This window comes from Chrysochloris asiatica, unplaced genomic scaffold (genome assembly GCF_000296735.1).
Source record: "Chrysochloris asiatica unplaced genomic scaffold, ChrAsi1.0 scaffold00003, whole genome shotgun sequence".
Classification (NCBI taxonomy): Eukaryota; Metazoa; Chordata; class Mammalia; order Afrosoricida; family Chrysochloridae; genus Chrysochloris; species Chrysochloris asiatica.
The window spans coordinates 46,654,185-46,669,194 of NW_006408521.1; the positions used below are offsets into that span (position 1 = coordinate 46,654,185).

At 42.1% G+C, this 15,010-nt stretch overlaps 1 protein-coding gene across 4 annotated transcripts in view; it reads right to left on the reverse strand.

Moving 5' to 3' along the window:
* The window catches only part of KIAA1598 (KIAA1598 ortholog), a 112,246-nt gene that overhangs the window by 77,513 nt on the left and 19,723 nt on the right, over positions 1-15,010 (reverse strand). For 3 of the 4 annotated variants that reach the window (XM_006831389.1, XM_006831388.1, XM_006831390.1), the window contains one exon: positions 2,740-2,800. Coding sequence is in view for 2 of the 4 variants with exons in the window: in XM_006831388.1 (XP_006831451.1) it covers positions 2,740-2,800 (61 nt within the window). In the remaining 2 variants the exon portion in view is untranslated. Of the gene's footprint in view, positions 1-2,739; positions 2,801-9,685; positions 9,695-15,010 lie in introns of those variants that run through there. The other variant, XM_006831391.1, reaches the window with a different exon arrangement.

Here is a 15,010-nt window from a genome sequence, read left to right on the forward strand (position 1 = left end):
TAAAAAAAAAAAGCAAAGGACCTAAGGCTTTGGTCTGAAAGACGTGAAGCGACTTTATGTACCTGACTTTATAAGAATTTTGCTAGAGAATGTGGCTTGGCTGTATGTTCTCTGTGCAGAAGATGAGGCAAAGGGCTCAGGAAGAGCTGGAAGACGATGTTGATGGCGTGGGAATGCGGGTGACACAGCTAGGGAAAGCAGGCCGAGCAAGGAGGAAGGTTCTAGACCTGGACATGCTCTTCTGAGAGCCTCAGTCATCCTTCCAACACATCATGAACAAGAGTCAGTGGATACAGGAAGCAGAACTCACCACAGCCCAGAAATTTTCCATCAGAACTGTGTAACTGTGGACACCAGCGGCCTCGGAAACGTGAAAGATGCAGAGGGACTTCAAAAAATTTGTGGAAAAATGGAATTAAAATAATGAATTTTTCCACGAACTTTTTGAAGCCCCATCATACAAACTCACTCAGGGTAAAGGATAGGAACTCTTCACACAGGAGGGCATTCCCGCACTGGGTGGTTCAGCGGATGAGTGGAATGAGCAACTAGCATTTACTGAGCCCTTGCCGGGGGCTGGGCACTGTGGTAAGCACTTTTTTCATGCCTTAACTCATTGAGTTCTGGAACAGTCTATGCAGTAGGGCAACTGATGCCAAGTTTTGCACTGCAGACACTTTCTAGGGCTACGTGGATCCACTGAGCCAGAGGATGCTCTTCCCTGAAGATACTGCTTTATTCCCTTCCAAATCTAAAATTCTAATCTCTGTTCCAAAGCGAAGGTGCTCTGGTGACACAGTGGGTAAGCACAGGACTGTTAACTGCAAGGTGGGAAGTTCAAACTCCCCAGCTACTCCACCGAAAAATGAGGCCGTCTCAGCAACCCTAGGGAGCAGTTCCACTCTGCCTGATAGGTTGCGATGAGTCGGAACCCACTTGATAGTAGTGAGTGGGTCCCCAAGCTATCTCAGATACAGCTTTTTAAACAAATATTCAAGAAGCCTTCTCAGTCCCCATTTTCTGTTTTTTTGAGACTGAGTAATAACAGGATCAGCATTCTGCTCTCTAGATACCCAAGCTTTAAATTCAGTAAAGCAAACTGAGCCAAGGCAAAAATGAAGTAACAACACCTGAGGTGGTTGTACTAACCTTTCAACGGGTCCTTTCAGGCTTTAACTGGAGTTTACTCATAAGGAAAAATGTCAGTGTTTTAAACTATGAGAGGTATTTAGAAGAAGAGACAAAGAAACGGACGATGAAAGCAGGGTTGACATGTTACTCCAAAGATAGGCTGATGGGAGGATAAGTTGATTTCACTTTTGCATAATGCAGGAGATAACATCCCTCCGACCTACCTGGACCAAAACACTGAACTCCAAGCCTAAGAGCGTCAACTCTTCCCATTGCACACCTAACACCAATCTGCTAACAATCATTCAAGCACAATAATTGGTAGCTACGCAAGGGAAATAGCTCTTTCAGATGAGACTTGGTGTCAGCACAAAAGTGAGAACGTTTCATTAACCCAACATTAGGGAGGGAGAAACTCCTATGCAACTGCAATCCACACATTCACAAATAAGAGCGATTCTATCATAACATGCTGACCGCCAGAGATGGACAGTACCAACAGTATTCCCTTTAGCTTTTCTTTGGATAGGCAGACACTGAAAAATAAACTGGCCTACTGAAATTTAACGATAATGTTGCATTGTTATGGCTGTTTTTCCTGCAATCAAGAGTAAAATGCTTTTTCGTGTTGTTACAAAGTCAACATGTTATAGTCAAATCACCTGACTGCCACAGTACCTGCAGAATGAGGCTTCAAAGATAGAAGGTACTCTCCCTAAAAAGTCCTGGCCTTTTCCCAGAACATCTCTCCATGTGCTCCTTCTGAGTATGACTAGCTAGGTTCTATCTTGAGGGAATAAAGTAATAATAGATGTATCCCACATAAAACAATAATAACACAGCAAAAAATTAGAAAATATTTGGGGGAGTTAGCCACCAATAAATAGCATTTGTGAGAACATAATTTCTCTCAGCAAGAAGACAATTTCAAACACTGAAACTCTTAATAATATTATCAATTCTCTGAACCCATAATTCTACTTCTATAAATTAGACTAAGGAACTAATCTGACCACTGTAAAGTTTATATGTATGAGGATAGTTGCCATAGCATTATTATTATAATGGCTAAAAAGCATACACAATCCATCAGTGAAGGAATAGCTGAAGAAATGAAGATACAATCATATAATGGATGCTATAAGCAATGATTAAAACTGATGAACATATTTATTAACATACAGAGATGACCACAATCTGCTTAATGTAAAAAGCAAGTTATAAACTGAAAGCATTATTTGTAGATATATTACTCAGAAAAAAAGGTCAGGAAGGCTTTACTATAAAATGCTCCCAACACTGGTTTTTCTTAAGGACTCAAGGTAAAAAGTAATTTTTGTTCACCTGTAACTTTTCTGCATAGCAAAAAAACTTGAATAACAAGTACAAACTATCTTTTAAATAATACACACAGAAAAACAATAATGTCCATTCTGTCTCTTTCGAAATCACAGCCAGGCCATTTCACAGGCAAACCGGAAGCTAGTTCCTGGTTGTTTTGATCGGATGCCCAGTGCACCAGCAACTAAACATAAGGCGTATGTCTACCCACATACCCCAGCACACAGTTTCCCATGCTTTCACAAAGCCATTGAATTGCTTACATACTTTTTTCAAATTCCTCCAGTTTTTTAACAGCTTCATCTCGTTCTTGCCTAATCTTGTCACACTGAAAGGAAGAGAAAAAAAGGAAATGTTAGATTTGCATCATAAATTGTTAAGTTTGAAAAAACAAGGAATAGCAAGTTTATAAACAACAGCTTATAAACCAAACAAAACTTAAAACTTAAAAAAAAAAAAGAAAGAATCAATAGTCATAGGGCAATTGTACTGCTCAGCCAGCATGGTGTTTGGACCTTCATTATCTACTGAATTTTCTTGGACTTTCTAACATAAAACTTCACCTTACATACTGTTCTTTATCTCCTCAGTAACAGAACAACTTAACATCCTTGAGTTCAAATGCAGTCATTCTTCTAGCAAAATGTGCTTCTTTTCAAAATGGCTGTTAAATGCTGTGAACACCATTTAGCCTCAGACCAGATTCCCAACAGAGCCTAGGATCCAGAAGCATGGGGGACTTTGTAAGCAAATCCAGAGACCACCAAAGAGGGCTAACTGCTGCCACCCCCCTAAGAACAACCATCCGTGCACCCTTAGGCATTTAGAAAATAAGACAGTAGCTAATTACAGAGAGAGAAGACATAATGTCCCACAGTAAGCCTGCATCAATTCTATAAACTGATTTTTTACTTTAAAAGGTGAGAGAAACTGCTGGAAAAAGCAAGATGACAAAAGGCAAAAAAAAAAAAAAAAAAAAACTATTAAAGGCTGAGAACCATTTTAGGATATCAGGTATAAGCACAAATATCTTTCATATCAACAGTCCGTGGCGGCACTGACTATCAGTTTTAGCAAAACCTAATCGGACTTCTGGTGTGGCACTGTGACTAAGCATTGGACTGCGAACCAGAAGGTCAATTGTTCAAACCCACCAGTTGCTCCTCGGAAATCCTATACAGGGTCACTATGAGTCAGTGGAGTCCTGGTGTGACGCTGTGGATTAATACGCTGAACTGCAGAGTCAGCTGGATCTGCAATTCAAGCTCACCAGCTGCTCCTCGGAGAAACTCTATACAGGGTCGCTGTGGGTCGGAACAGAGTTGACAGCACTTAACAACAACAACAATGCTCATTAAAAATTCAAAAGCCATTGCCTTTGAGCCAAACGCCACTCAGTGACCCAAGAGACCACAGTAAAACCAAAACTGCTCCACAGGGTTTCCAAGGCGCTCAGTCTTTACGGAAGCATCTTCCTCCTGCAGAATGGCTGTGGGTTTGAAACACGTTTTGCTTCACAGTCAAACATGGTAACCACTGCACCACCAAGTGTCTTTACGAAACAGAATTCAATATACAGTGAAGTTCATAAAACAGAGAAGGATATGCAGTCTATAGAAATTTTTATCAAGAATACCTAAAACTTTAAAAAGCTATTGAACTCTTAAACAGTATCTTGAGCATCCTGACTCCCTAAGGGTATCATATGAATTAAAGCACAACTTTACCCGGATTTGATTCCGCGTGTGTGAGATATTGCATCCCTTTGGGTAGGCTTAATTTCAAATTTCAGTGCCTCAAAGAATGAGCCTCAATAAGTTGGGGACATCATTATAACAGAAAGTTTCATCTATCAGACTGGCAAAAAAAAAAAAAAAAATCCCGGACAAAATCCAATGCCAGAGTTGAAAACTCTTGCCTCGTGTGAGTGGAAGTCTGAGAATACTACCCGGGAAATAAATTTCTTTCCAAGCTGAAGATGCCTATGTTCTGTGACTCAGCAGGTCTACTTCTATGAGTGGATGCCCAGGGAACCTCTAGTAATGTGAGCGAGAGGATCTCTAAAGCAATGGTCAGCATTTAAAATGTTTACAAACTAAACTCACAGCCCACACTGAGAAAAACCAAGCCCACTGCCTTCGCGTCCACTCCGACTCACAGTGACCAGAGCAGGCAGAGCAAACCCCATGGGGTTTCTGAGGTTGTCGCCTTGACAGGAGCAGCCCCTACTCCTTCTCAGAGCAGCTGGTAGGTTCAAACAGCTGACCTTTTGACTCACAGCCATGCGCTTTAAACATTGTGCCACTGAGGATCCTTACACACTATTTGTTGTCGTTAAGCGTCTTCAAGTCGGTTCCAACTCTTAACAACCCCTATATAGGGATTCCGAGGCGTTAAACCTTTGCAAGAGCAGAAAGCCTCATCTTTCTCCCACAGAGTGTCTGATGGGCTCGAACCGCTGACCTTGTATTCTGCAGTCCAGTGCTTATCCTATGGAGCCACTGTGCTCCCCTTATACACTAGGCTGTTGCTGTTAAGTACTGTTGAATCAGTTCTGACTAATAGAGAGTTTGTATAGGTTTCTGAGGAGTGGCTGGTGACTTTGAATGGACAGTATTGTGGTTCAAATCGACCTTACGGTCCAGTGCATATCCTTCAGCACCACACCAGCACTCCTTACACACTATGCTGTTGTTAAGTGTCATCGAGTCGGTTCCGATTCACAGCAACTCTGTATATGGTTTCCAAGGAACAGCTGGGTAAGTTTGAACCACCGATCTTACGGTTCAAACTTGACAGTCCAGCACATTAACCCGCAGCACCTAAAAAATGAATGAACTAAAGCTATGTGTATCAGCTATGATTCTCAACAACACAATGACGAATAAAAGGAGTTGTAGAATACTTATTAAATGGGGCCTTATACACACCAGAACATTTCACAGATTTGTATTATTTCATTATATATATCACATATATTTAAGACAAAATAGTAGGCTGCATATAAAGTTTATTTCCTAGGAAACGGGGAACAAAATGGGACGAAGGATGGGTAACACAGGGGTTTTATCTGTAGTTTTGTGTGCGTGTATAGGTTTTAAACTAACAGCTAATTCTGTGTGGCAAGTATTTATGGTATTACTCGCTGCCTTTTTCTGTTAAGCACATAGTTCATTGTTTTCCCTTTCGCTTCTGAAGAACCCAAAAAACTTGCAAATCCATTCTGACGAGGAGCATCAAATAGTGCACAGTACTAAAGTGATCAAAACTGCTGATGAAAGCCTGACTCAGACCCCCCCACAAAATGGGCCAGGCTGGAACAAGGGGCATTTCCTAAAGCAGATGGCAGACTCTGGCATTAAACAGATAATCTTGTCTAATACGGTTTCTGGTGTGGTGCTGTAGGATCAGCACCCGACTGTGAACCACAAGGCTGGCAGTTCAAAGCCACCAGCTGCTCCTCAGAAACTCTATAAAGGGTCACTATGAGTTGGAATCAACAGCACTTAACAACAACAATATAGTTTCTAGCTCCCATTTACAAAATGAACTGTATTTGCTTTAGGTGTTCCCTAATATGGTTTTTAGCTCCCATTTGCCAAATTAACTTGTTTACTTTAGGTGTTGTTTAATTGAAGAAGCTCTGGTAGCGTAGTGGTTACGAATTGGGCTGCCAATCTCAAGGCTGGCAGTTACGCAAGAGAAAGATGAGGCTTTCTGCTCCCGTATAGATTTACAGCCTCAGGAGCCCTGTGCAGGCTTGCTATGGGTCGGAACCGACTCCACGGCACATAACAACAACAGTCTTACTTGAGCCTTCAAGTAAGCTGTCACAGATCCTTCCTCTCACCCAATTTAGCGACAGGAGACAGTAGAGCACTTGATTCTCTGAGCGTGCTGGCCAGATGTTTCGGGGCAGTTCCTGTTTCTAGAAGTGGGCTTCTGTTTGTTTACATGCTGCACCATCCTGTCAGCCAGCCACCCCACTCCAAACAAGGCACAGACGAGTCTCAGCTACAAAATGGAACCTGATGTATCCTGACTGGACTTAAAACTCCTGAGTCATGATGGTCAAAGCAGGTTTATCTGGTGCTGCACTTTCAAATCATGTTTCATTATCTGCCATTTCTGAAGGATTAGGATGGTGGCGACAATCTGTCTTCATCTTCGAGTTGGGAGGGCTGCTACTCACTTACTCCCACTGGGGTCCTCCTATCTATGCCTCTCAAAGCTCCACCGGGAGGAAGTGGAGGCTATTTCATTCTTACTTCTTTCCAATGGCCAGAGTCTGCACTAAGAACACTAAACAGGATTCCGGGGTTACAACTGATCCATCTCTACTCAGATCTGCAACGCCACCCACCAGTTGACATCACACACAAGCCACCAATGCTGCTGCCATCTGCTGGTCATCATCAGCTCATGACAATTTTAGAAGATAAATGTGGCGCTGGAAGATAACCGCAAGGTCAACAGTTCAAACCCACTGGCCGCTCTTCGGAAACCCTACACAGGGTCGCTGAGTCAAGCACTCAGCTACCAACCAAAAATCTGGTGGTTTTTAGCACTCAGCTACCAACTGAGAGAGAAGTGGCAGTCAGCTTCTGTAAAGATTTACAGCCGTGGAAACCCTACGGGCCATTCTACGATGTCAATATGATTTGGAATCACCTCGATGGCATTGAGTTTAGCAGCTGTCCTGACACAGACTTTCTGTCTACGCTTTCTGCTCATAGGGCCCAGGGAGGCAGGCTTGGGTTCATCACAACATGCACGTAACTCGTTTTGAGAGTCCAGCTACAGACTTTCAGGCTAAAGCTACAGTTCTCAGCAGCAGATCCACAAGCTGTTTCACAAGCCCAGCTGTGTTCTACCAGAGGTCTTCCTGGTGCTTTGATTTCTATTTTCTGCAATCACATTATGATAGAACTGGCAGTCGCAAAATTGACCATCTGCTACGGCCACTGAAAGGGGTGTGGGCTGGGGGACGGATCGGCATGTGCTACAAACGTGGCTTAACCCATAAAACACCAGGCCCGTTCTTGTCCAGTTGATTCCGATTCTTAGCAACCCAACAGGGCAGACTAGAACTGCTCTAAGGGCTTCCAAAGTTGTGCTCTTCATGGAAGCAGACTGCCATATCTGTCTCTTAAGGAGCGGATGACAAACAGGACTTATTTACTTCAAATTGGAGCTGAACAAAATATGAAGGGTGCACATAAATGATCCAGGACTCCAAACACCCCTCAAAAAAAGCCTTGTAACCTCTCATTCCATCAACAGAGAGATGTCAGCAGGGATTCTGGGACCTTGGGGGAAGACTGTTCTCCTGCCTTTATACCCACAGAAGTCCCTCAACCACCCTCCCCTTCCTCTCCCCTGTTCTTGCAGCTGGGCCATTTGTAGAAATGGCTTCCTTTTTGTGTTAGAATTGTTCATGAGGACTCTGCAATAGCAACAGATGTGTCTGGGCTCCCATCACTTCATTATGATGCCCAACCACGCTCTGGAGCTCTAAGCTGGTACAGAACACAGCAGCACAAGTGCCAGCTGATTGAAGCAAGCTAGATACCTCTACTCTATTCTGACTCTTTATAAAGTGCTGAGCTGACCAGAGACTGGCCTTTCTGGTTTTGAAAGCCCTTAAATACTAGAAGCCCTGGCTAGTCTCCAGATCTCCGACTTGGGCCTCATCCAGGCAGGTACCTGACTTCTAAAACCGAAGCACTTGCTGGCTGATTTGTGAAGGAACTTCTTTCCACTGTGACTTGGTACCTTCCCCTTCCTCCCATAAAACATAGGCAGTTCAGTTCTTTCTTGCCCATATATCATCCAACTACAGATAACCCTAAAATGTCTGCTTTGCAGGGCTAAGCATCATACTACTACCTGTTAAAAAAAGACAAACAAACACCACTACCTCAAACCTTAACCTTCTGAATTGTGTCTAATTTCCACTGCTATTAAAATTCATTTTTACCTCCTAGGTACTCAAGTGCAATGTTGGGTTGACAGTCTATATAGAAAAGTCACTTGGGTTCACATATGCACTGCACACACACCACATCAGAGAAGGCACAATCTACCTACAGGAAACTACCTGAAAGGCAGAATTGGACTTCTAAGCAAGTATCTACTGTAATTATTGGCCTCCCTGGACCACAGAATGTTTTTTTCCAGTCTTCTACTACTGAACAAATTGTTTCTAAAGGACACTCACATGTCAAAGGATCTCTGGTGGCACTGTAGGTTAGGAGTTGGACTGCTAACCACAAGGTCAGTGATTCAAACCAACCAGCTGCTGCTTCATGGGAGAAAGATGAGACTGTTGTCTCCCATAAAGATTTCTAGTCTCAGAAACCCCATAAAGGGTCGTTACGAGTTGGAACTGGCTTAATGGCAGTGGGTTTGCTTTGGTTGACACATGCCAAGTTACGCAGTGTATACATCACAATGGGGGCTGCAGCAGACAGTGTGCTCACAAAGTGATGAGCTACTAAGAACAACAATGAAAGAAGCAGTTAGAAGGACAGTTGCTAGGGTGAGAAAAATACTGCACTCTAGACACCTACGACATAAGCATTAGGCAAATCTGCTGCACAGAATCTCTTTAAAGTGCTCAAGAACAAACACATCAGTTTGAGGACTAAGGTGCGCCTGATCCAACCCATGGCATTTTCAACAGCCTCTTATGCATGTTAAAGTTGGACAGTGAATAAGGAAGACCGTAGAAGAATTGATGCTTTTGAGTTCTGATGTTGAAGGAAAATATTAAAAGTACCATGGACTGCCAGAAAAAAATGAACAAATCTGTGTTGGAAGAAGCACAGCCAGAGTGTTCCCCTGAAGCCAGGATGACAAGAGTTCATCTCTCATACTTCATATGTTATCAGGATGGCCCACTCCCTGGAGAAGGACATCATGCATGGTAAAGTAGAGGGTCCATGACAAAGAGGAAGACCCCCAACAAGACTGAGTGGCATGGTGACAGCAGCGATGGACTCAAGCATACAAGGATTGTGAGGCTGGGGCAGGACCTAGCAATGTTCCATTCTGTTGTGCATAAGGTCCCTAACAACAACAACAACAGACACCTGACACTCTGTGGTGGCCTCAACCCCAAACCACTTCTACGTTTCTTCAAGTACTTTTCATCCCTTTAACATCTGGTAATAAAGTTTCAAAATTTAAACATGCACTGCATCAGATTTACCTGTTTTAGAATCCTCAGTGATGGAATGCAAGAAACAGCATATCTCCTCTCCTAATAATCGATACTTCTATTTCTCTCCCTATGTCAGTGCAGCGGGAACTCAACAGTGCTCTCTGGGTTTCTACAAACGTCTCATTAAAGAATACAAGACATGAGATCATTCCCACTGGGATGGATGCCTTTCGTTCGCTTTCCTTTTTGGAGTTCTCCTTTTTTTCCAAGTCAAAGTTCTTTCCCTCCAATATTCACAGTCAATAAAGATGCAGTAGCTGTCCCCCACCTACCCACCAGGCTGTCTTGCAGCATTCTCCAGATTCTAGGCATTGTGTGTGAGATGGAATCACATGTCATCAGAACAGAGATTCTTGCTCTTTGTTTCTGGATAGATTGCTGCTAATAAGAGACTCATTTTCACTTTCAAACTGCTCAGTAATTTCTTTTCCTTTGGCACAACCACTTGCCACTCTCTGTCTCAAAGAACCGGCATGTATGTGCATGTATTATGCATGAACGGTTAGCATAATGGATGCATATCTTGCTCTTTAAAGTGGCTTCCTTATTAATTTTTTTTTTAAATAAATAAAACACTTTGGGACCTTCACCTCAGGATACTACATGAGAGGAAGACATTTTAACAACAGACGAATGAGCTGAGGCGCACATGGTATCGTGTATCTTGCTTCTTGAAATACAAGTCTTAGACAGACCTGCCTCATTCATCATGCCTGGCAATCTGACAGAGCTGCCTAACACACTACTCCAGCCGCTCCCCCAAACCACTTAGATTCAGCCACTTAAACATTGACTCATTCCAAAACTCCAGCCCAGAATGGAATATTAAACATAAATACATATTACTTAAAGGCAGACACTTTTCTATTATACAGATGTCCATGGGGTTTTGTTTTGTTTTTGTTTGTCACAAGCAAACCCTGCCACTCTGCTAAAAGTGAAAGCTATTCCATTCAATGTTCAATGGGTCTGTTCCCTTCCATACAGGGAACTAAACCTTAAATAATCATGACAAAAGGTCCTAGGCTAGTTGTAAGAGAATGCCTTCCAAAAGAAGACACATATTTGGCTGATTTCAAATTATTTTTTGCTTTGTTGAGTGCTGTCAAGTCGATTCTGACTCACAGTGACCAGAAATATGGTTTCCAAGCAGCGGCTGATGGGTTTGAGCCACCAACTTTGAGGTTAGCAGTCCAATGCTTATCCTTCAGTGCCACACTAGAGTCTTATATTTTTCCAGACCACAAAGTTTACAAGGCTTGCTACCTTCAGTGTGATCAGCTCTTCAATTATTTAATACACTGTTGATAATGCCATTTTAGCACAATCCTCATTTATCCTGTCAGTTTAAAAAACAAACACAAAAACTCAAGATTTTATATTTTTATATAACCCTGGTGTGGCACTGTGGGTTAATGCGCCAGACTGCAAATACGTTTCAACTGCAAGGTAGGCGGTTCAAGCTCACCAGTCGCTCCTCATATACAGGGTTCGCTATGGGTTGGAACCAATTCAATGGCATGTAACAACAAGAACACTATTTACATTTACTAGTGCCCTATTCAATACTCTGTGGAGTCCTGGTGTGGCACTGTAGGATAAGCACTAAACTGCAAATCCCAAGGTTGGCGGTTCAAGCCCACTAGCTACTCCTCCGAAACCCTATACAGGGTGGCTATGAGTCAGAATCAACTCAATGGCACTTGACAATAGCAACAATTCAATACCTTAATAATAACACATTTTGGTTTTTAAAATGTGATCCATGTGAAAGATGATTTATTTAAAAAGAAGCAAGCAGCTCAGTCTGCTTGTTGAGAAAGTTTGAGAAAATGCTGGAAAAAAATAAGTGACATTTAAGCCAGTTATTGAAAGCTAATAAAAGTCTGTCTCCTGAAGAGTGGGGAACTTGTCTCTTTGTCCTTTTCCTATCCCACTCCCAGCTCGAGGCCTCACTCACAATGTACCCCAGTTACTGTCATTGTGACTGTGCCCCTCGTTAGAACAGGTTTTCTGGAGGGTAGGGCCGTCACATAATTTTCTTTATACTCCTGGTCCTTAGAAGGCATATTCAACAAAAAAAGTTTTCACTTCAAAATAGCTCACCTCACCCTCAGAGTTAATGATTACAAACCACAAAATGGTCAACATTGTACTCTTGTTAAAAAGGGAGAACTGCAAAGGAAAAAATCAAGTTATAAACAATGGTCCATGCCCCATCTACCAAAAACATCTCCTACCAAAAAATGTGGAACCAACTCTACTCATAAAGAAAAGAAAAAAAAAGGTTCTGGAAATGAACTCACCCCTATGGTCCAACTTTCAGCCCAACAATAGACAGAGCTCCAAGGGGAACAATAACACTAGGTAAGTACGAACACCTTAGAATAATAAACTATTTGAGATTAAAAAAAAAAAAAAAAAGGCAGCATTTACCCATGAGCAAAGTGCTAAAGGGTTAGGAAAGGAGGAGGAATGGAAAAAGGAAATGCAAGGAGGAAGTGGGATAAGTGATGTTTCATTGTAGGGAATGCAATCAATGAGATGAAACAAAATGTGTGTGAATTATTGAATGGAAAACTGATCTGCTTTGTAAACCTTTAGTCAACTCCAAATAAAAACCTAAAAAGTAAAAAAAAAAAAAAAAAATCCTACCTGTGGAATCCCAGAACAAATTGATTGCTGTTGTTGTTGTTGAGTGCCATCAAGTGAGTTCTGACCCATAGCAACCCTGTATGGGTTTCCAAGGAGCAGCTGGTAAGCTTGAAACACCAACCTTGTGTTTCACACCAACTTTACTGTCCAACGCATTGACCCACAGAGCCACACCAGGACTCCAGAATTAACTGATTATATTAAGTATGTATAACATAATCAATTTATGCTGGGAATAATAAAATTATTATTACTTTATTACTGGGAGCCACTGCACTCCCAAAATAAGTTGGGAGCGCAGTGTTTCCATACCATAAGCCCTGGACTATGAACCACAAGGTCAGCAGTTTAAGCCCACCAGCTTCTCTGCAGGAGAAAGATGATGCTTTCTGCTCCCTCAAAGAGTTAAAGCCCTGGAAATCCTATGAATCCAAATCAACTTGATGGAAATGAACAACAACAAGAAATTACAAATCAATAGGGATGGTGTGGCACTGTGGGTCAATGCACTGGACTGCAGGGTCAGTTTCAGTTGTAAGGTCAGTGGTTAAGCTCACCAGGAAACCCTATAGAGGGTCACTATGAGTTAGAACTGACTTGATGGCACTTAACAACAACACAAGGAGCCCTGGTGGTGCAGTGGTTAAGCACGTGAATACTAACAGAAAGGGTAGCAGATCAAACACACCACTGGTTTCACAGGAAAAAAGATCTGGCAACCTATTCCCATCAAGACTACTGTTGTTGCTAAGTGCCGCCAATTCAGTTCCAACTCCCAGCAACCCTGCATAGGGTCTCCGAGGAGCAGCTGGTGAGTTTGAAACACCAACCCTTAGGCTATAATCTTTATGGTTAGCACTGCTAACTGCTAACGGCTAACCGCAAAGATTACAGCTTAGGAACCCTATGGAGCAGTGCCCCTGTGTTCTATAAGGCTGCAATGAGTTAGAATTAACTTGATGGCACACAACAATGGCATCATCTAGATACATACATGCACACACATGGGGGCTTCAAAAAGGTCATGGGAAAAATTTGAATTAAAATATAACGAAGGGAGAACAAACAAGATGGCAGATCAGGTGGAAGTACAGTAAGGAGCTCTGTCAGCAACAACATAGAATACTGGACCAAGCAGGCTCAGGGGATGGAACCAGAACTCTGAACCACACATAAAGGAATATTTAAAAGGTTGGAAAGCTTACAGCTAGGGGAATTTGTAGCAGAAGCAAGAAATACATTGCTTTCTAATTCAAGATGCTCAGCTGCTCCCAGAGCCTCCATCTTGGGAGAGACCAAGCAAGGGAAGGATCAGAACAGTCACAGACACCTGACAGAATCACAGAGATAAAGGTGTGGGCATTCTTATATTTTGGTATCTGTTCATTGGTCTCTCGCTGTCTGCACACCTCCATTCTGGTGACTAGAGGGGGTGCCTGAGCGAGTGGACATCCCACCCCTACCCCTGGGGGGGGGGTTCTACTATGCATGTGCACAGATCTCCTCCAAATTTAAAGTGACAGTTTCCACTTAAAACCAAATGGCAGTGCAAAATGGCCACAGCCAGACCTGAACTGTTTTATCACTAGGAAAAAGGACAGAACAGGAATTGTGGAGTGGGACAGGCAGACTAAAAAGGAAATATAAAAAATAAATCCTGAGTTACGTCACAATGACCAACAGTGGCATCTTGAAATTTTTCAGGAAGAGTGAAAAGGGAACCCCATCTCCTGATAACATCTACCTAGAGGCAATCAGAAAAAAAAATACCAAAGTACACACCCATGTAAGTATTAAGACCACAGATAACTCCTGAATATTCCCCAAAAACAGAAGCAGATGACCATATCAGCACATGTCCAGAAGCGAGATAAACTGACTGAGACAAATGAGCTGGAAGTAGACCTACACTCCATACTGGAAGATGGGTAGATTTTGGAAATTCCTGAGAAGGAACTCATAAAAATGATTATAAAATGTATCAAAACACTATACAATGGAGTTGAGAAAAATAAGGAAGAAGTCAGGAATGTGCTACAGGAACAATCAAATAAAATAGATACAGCATTGGAAACAATGCAAAACCTCCAGAAAGAGGTCCAAATGATTAATAATAGAATATCAGAAATGGACAATACACTGAAAGGGCAAAGGAATAGAATCAAAGAGTTAGATGCCAGAACTAGTGAGCTAGAAGATAAAGCTCTCAACACTACTAAGGCAGAAGAGCAAACACAAAAAAGGATTTAAAAAATCTGAAGACGGCCTAAGATTCATGCTGGACAACATAAAGAGGAATAATTTAAGAATTAACAGCATTCCAGAACAGGAAGAATCACATAAGTCCACAGAGGAGATAGCTGAAGAGCTTCTGGAAGAAAATTTCCTAACATCCTGAAAAGTGAAAAGAAAGCATTCAAGAAATTCAACAAACCCCAGGAAGGATAGACCCTAAAAGACAATCACCAAGACATATCATAATCAAGCTCTCCAAAATCAAAGATAGGGAGAGAATCCTGCAAGCAGCTAGGGAAAAAAGAAGTGTAACATAGAAAGGCAAGCAAATCAGATTAAGCTCGGCTCTCTCAACGGAAACCATGCAGGCAAGAGGCAATGGGGAGACATATATAAAACCCTGAAAGAAAAAAAACTGCTACC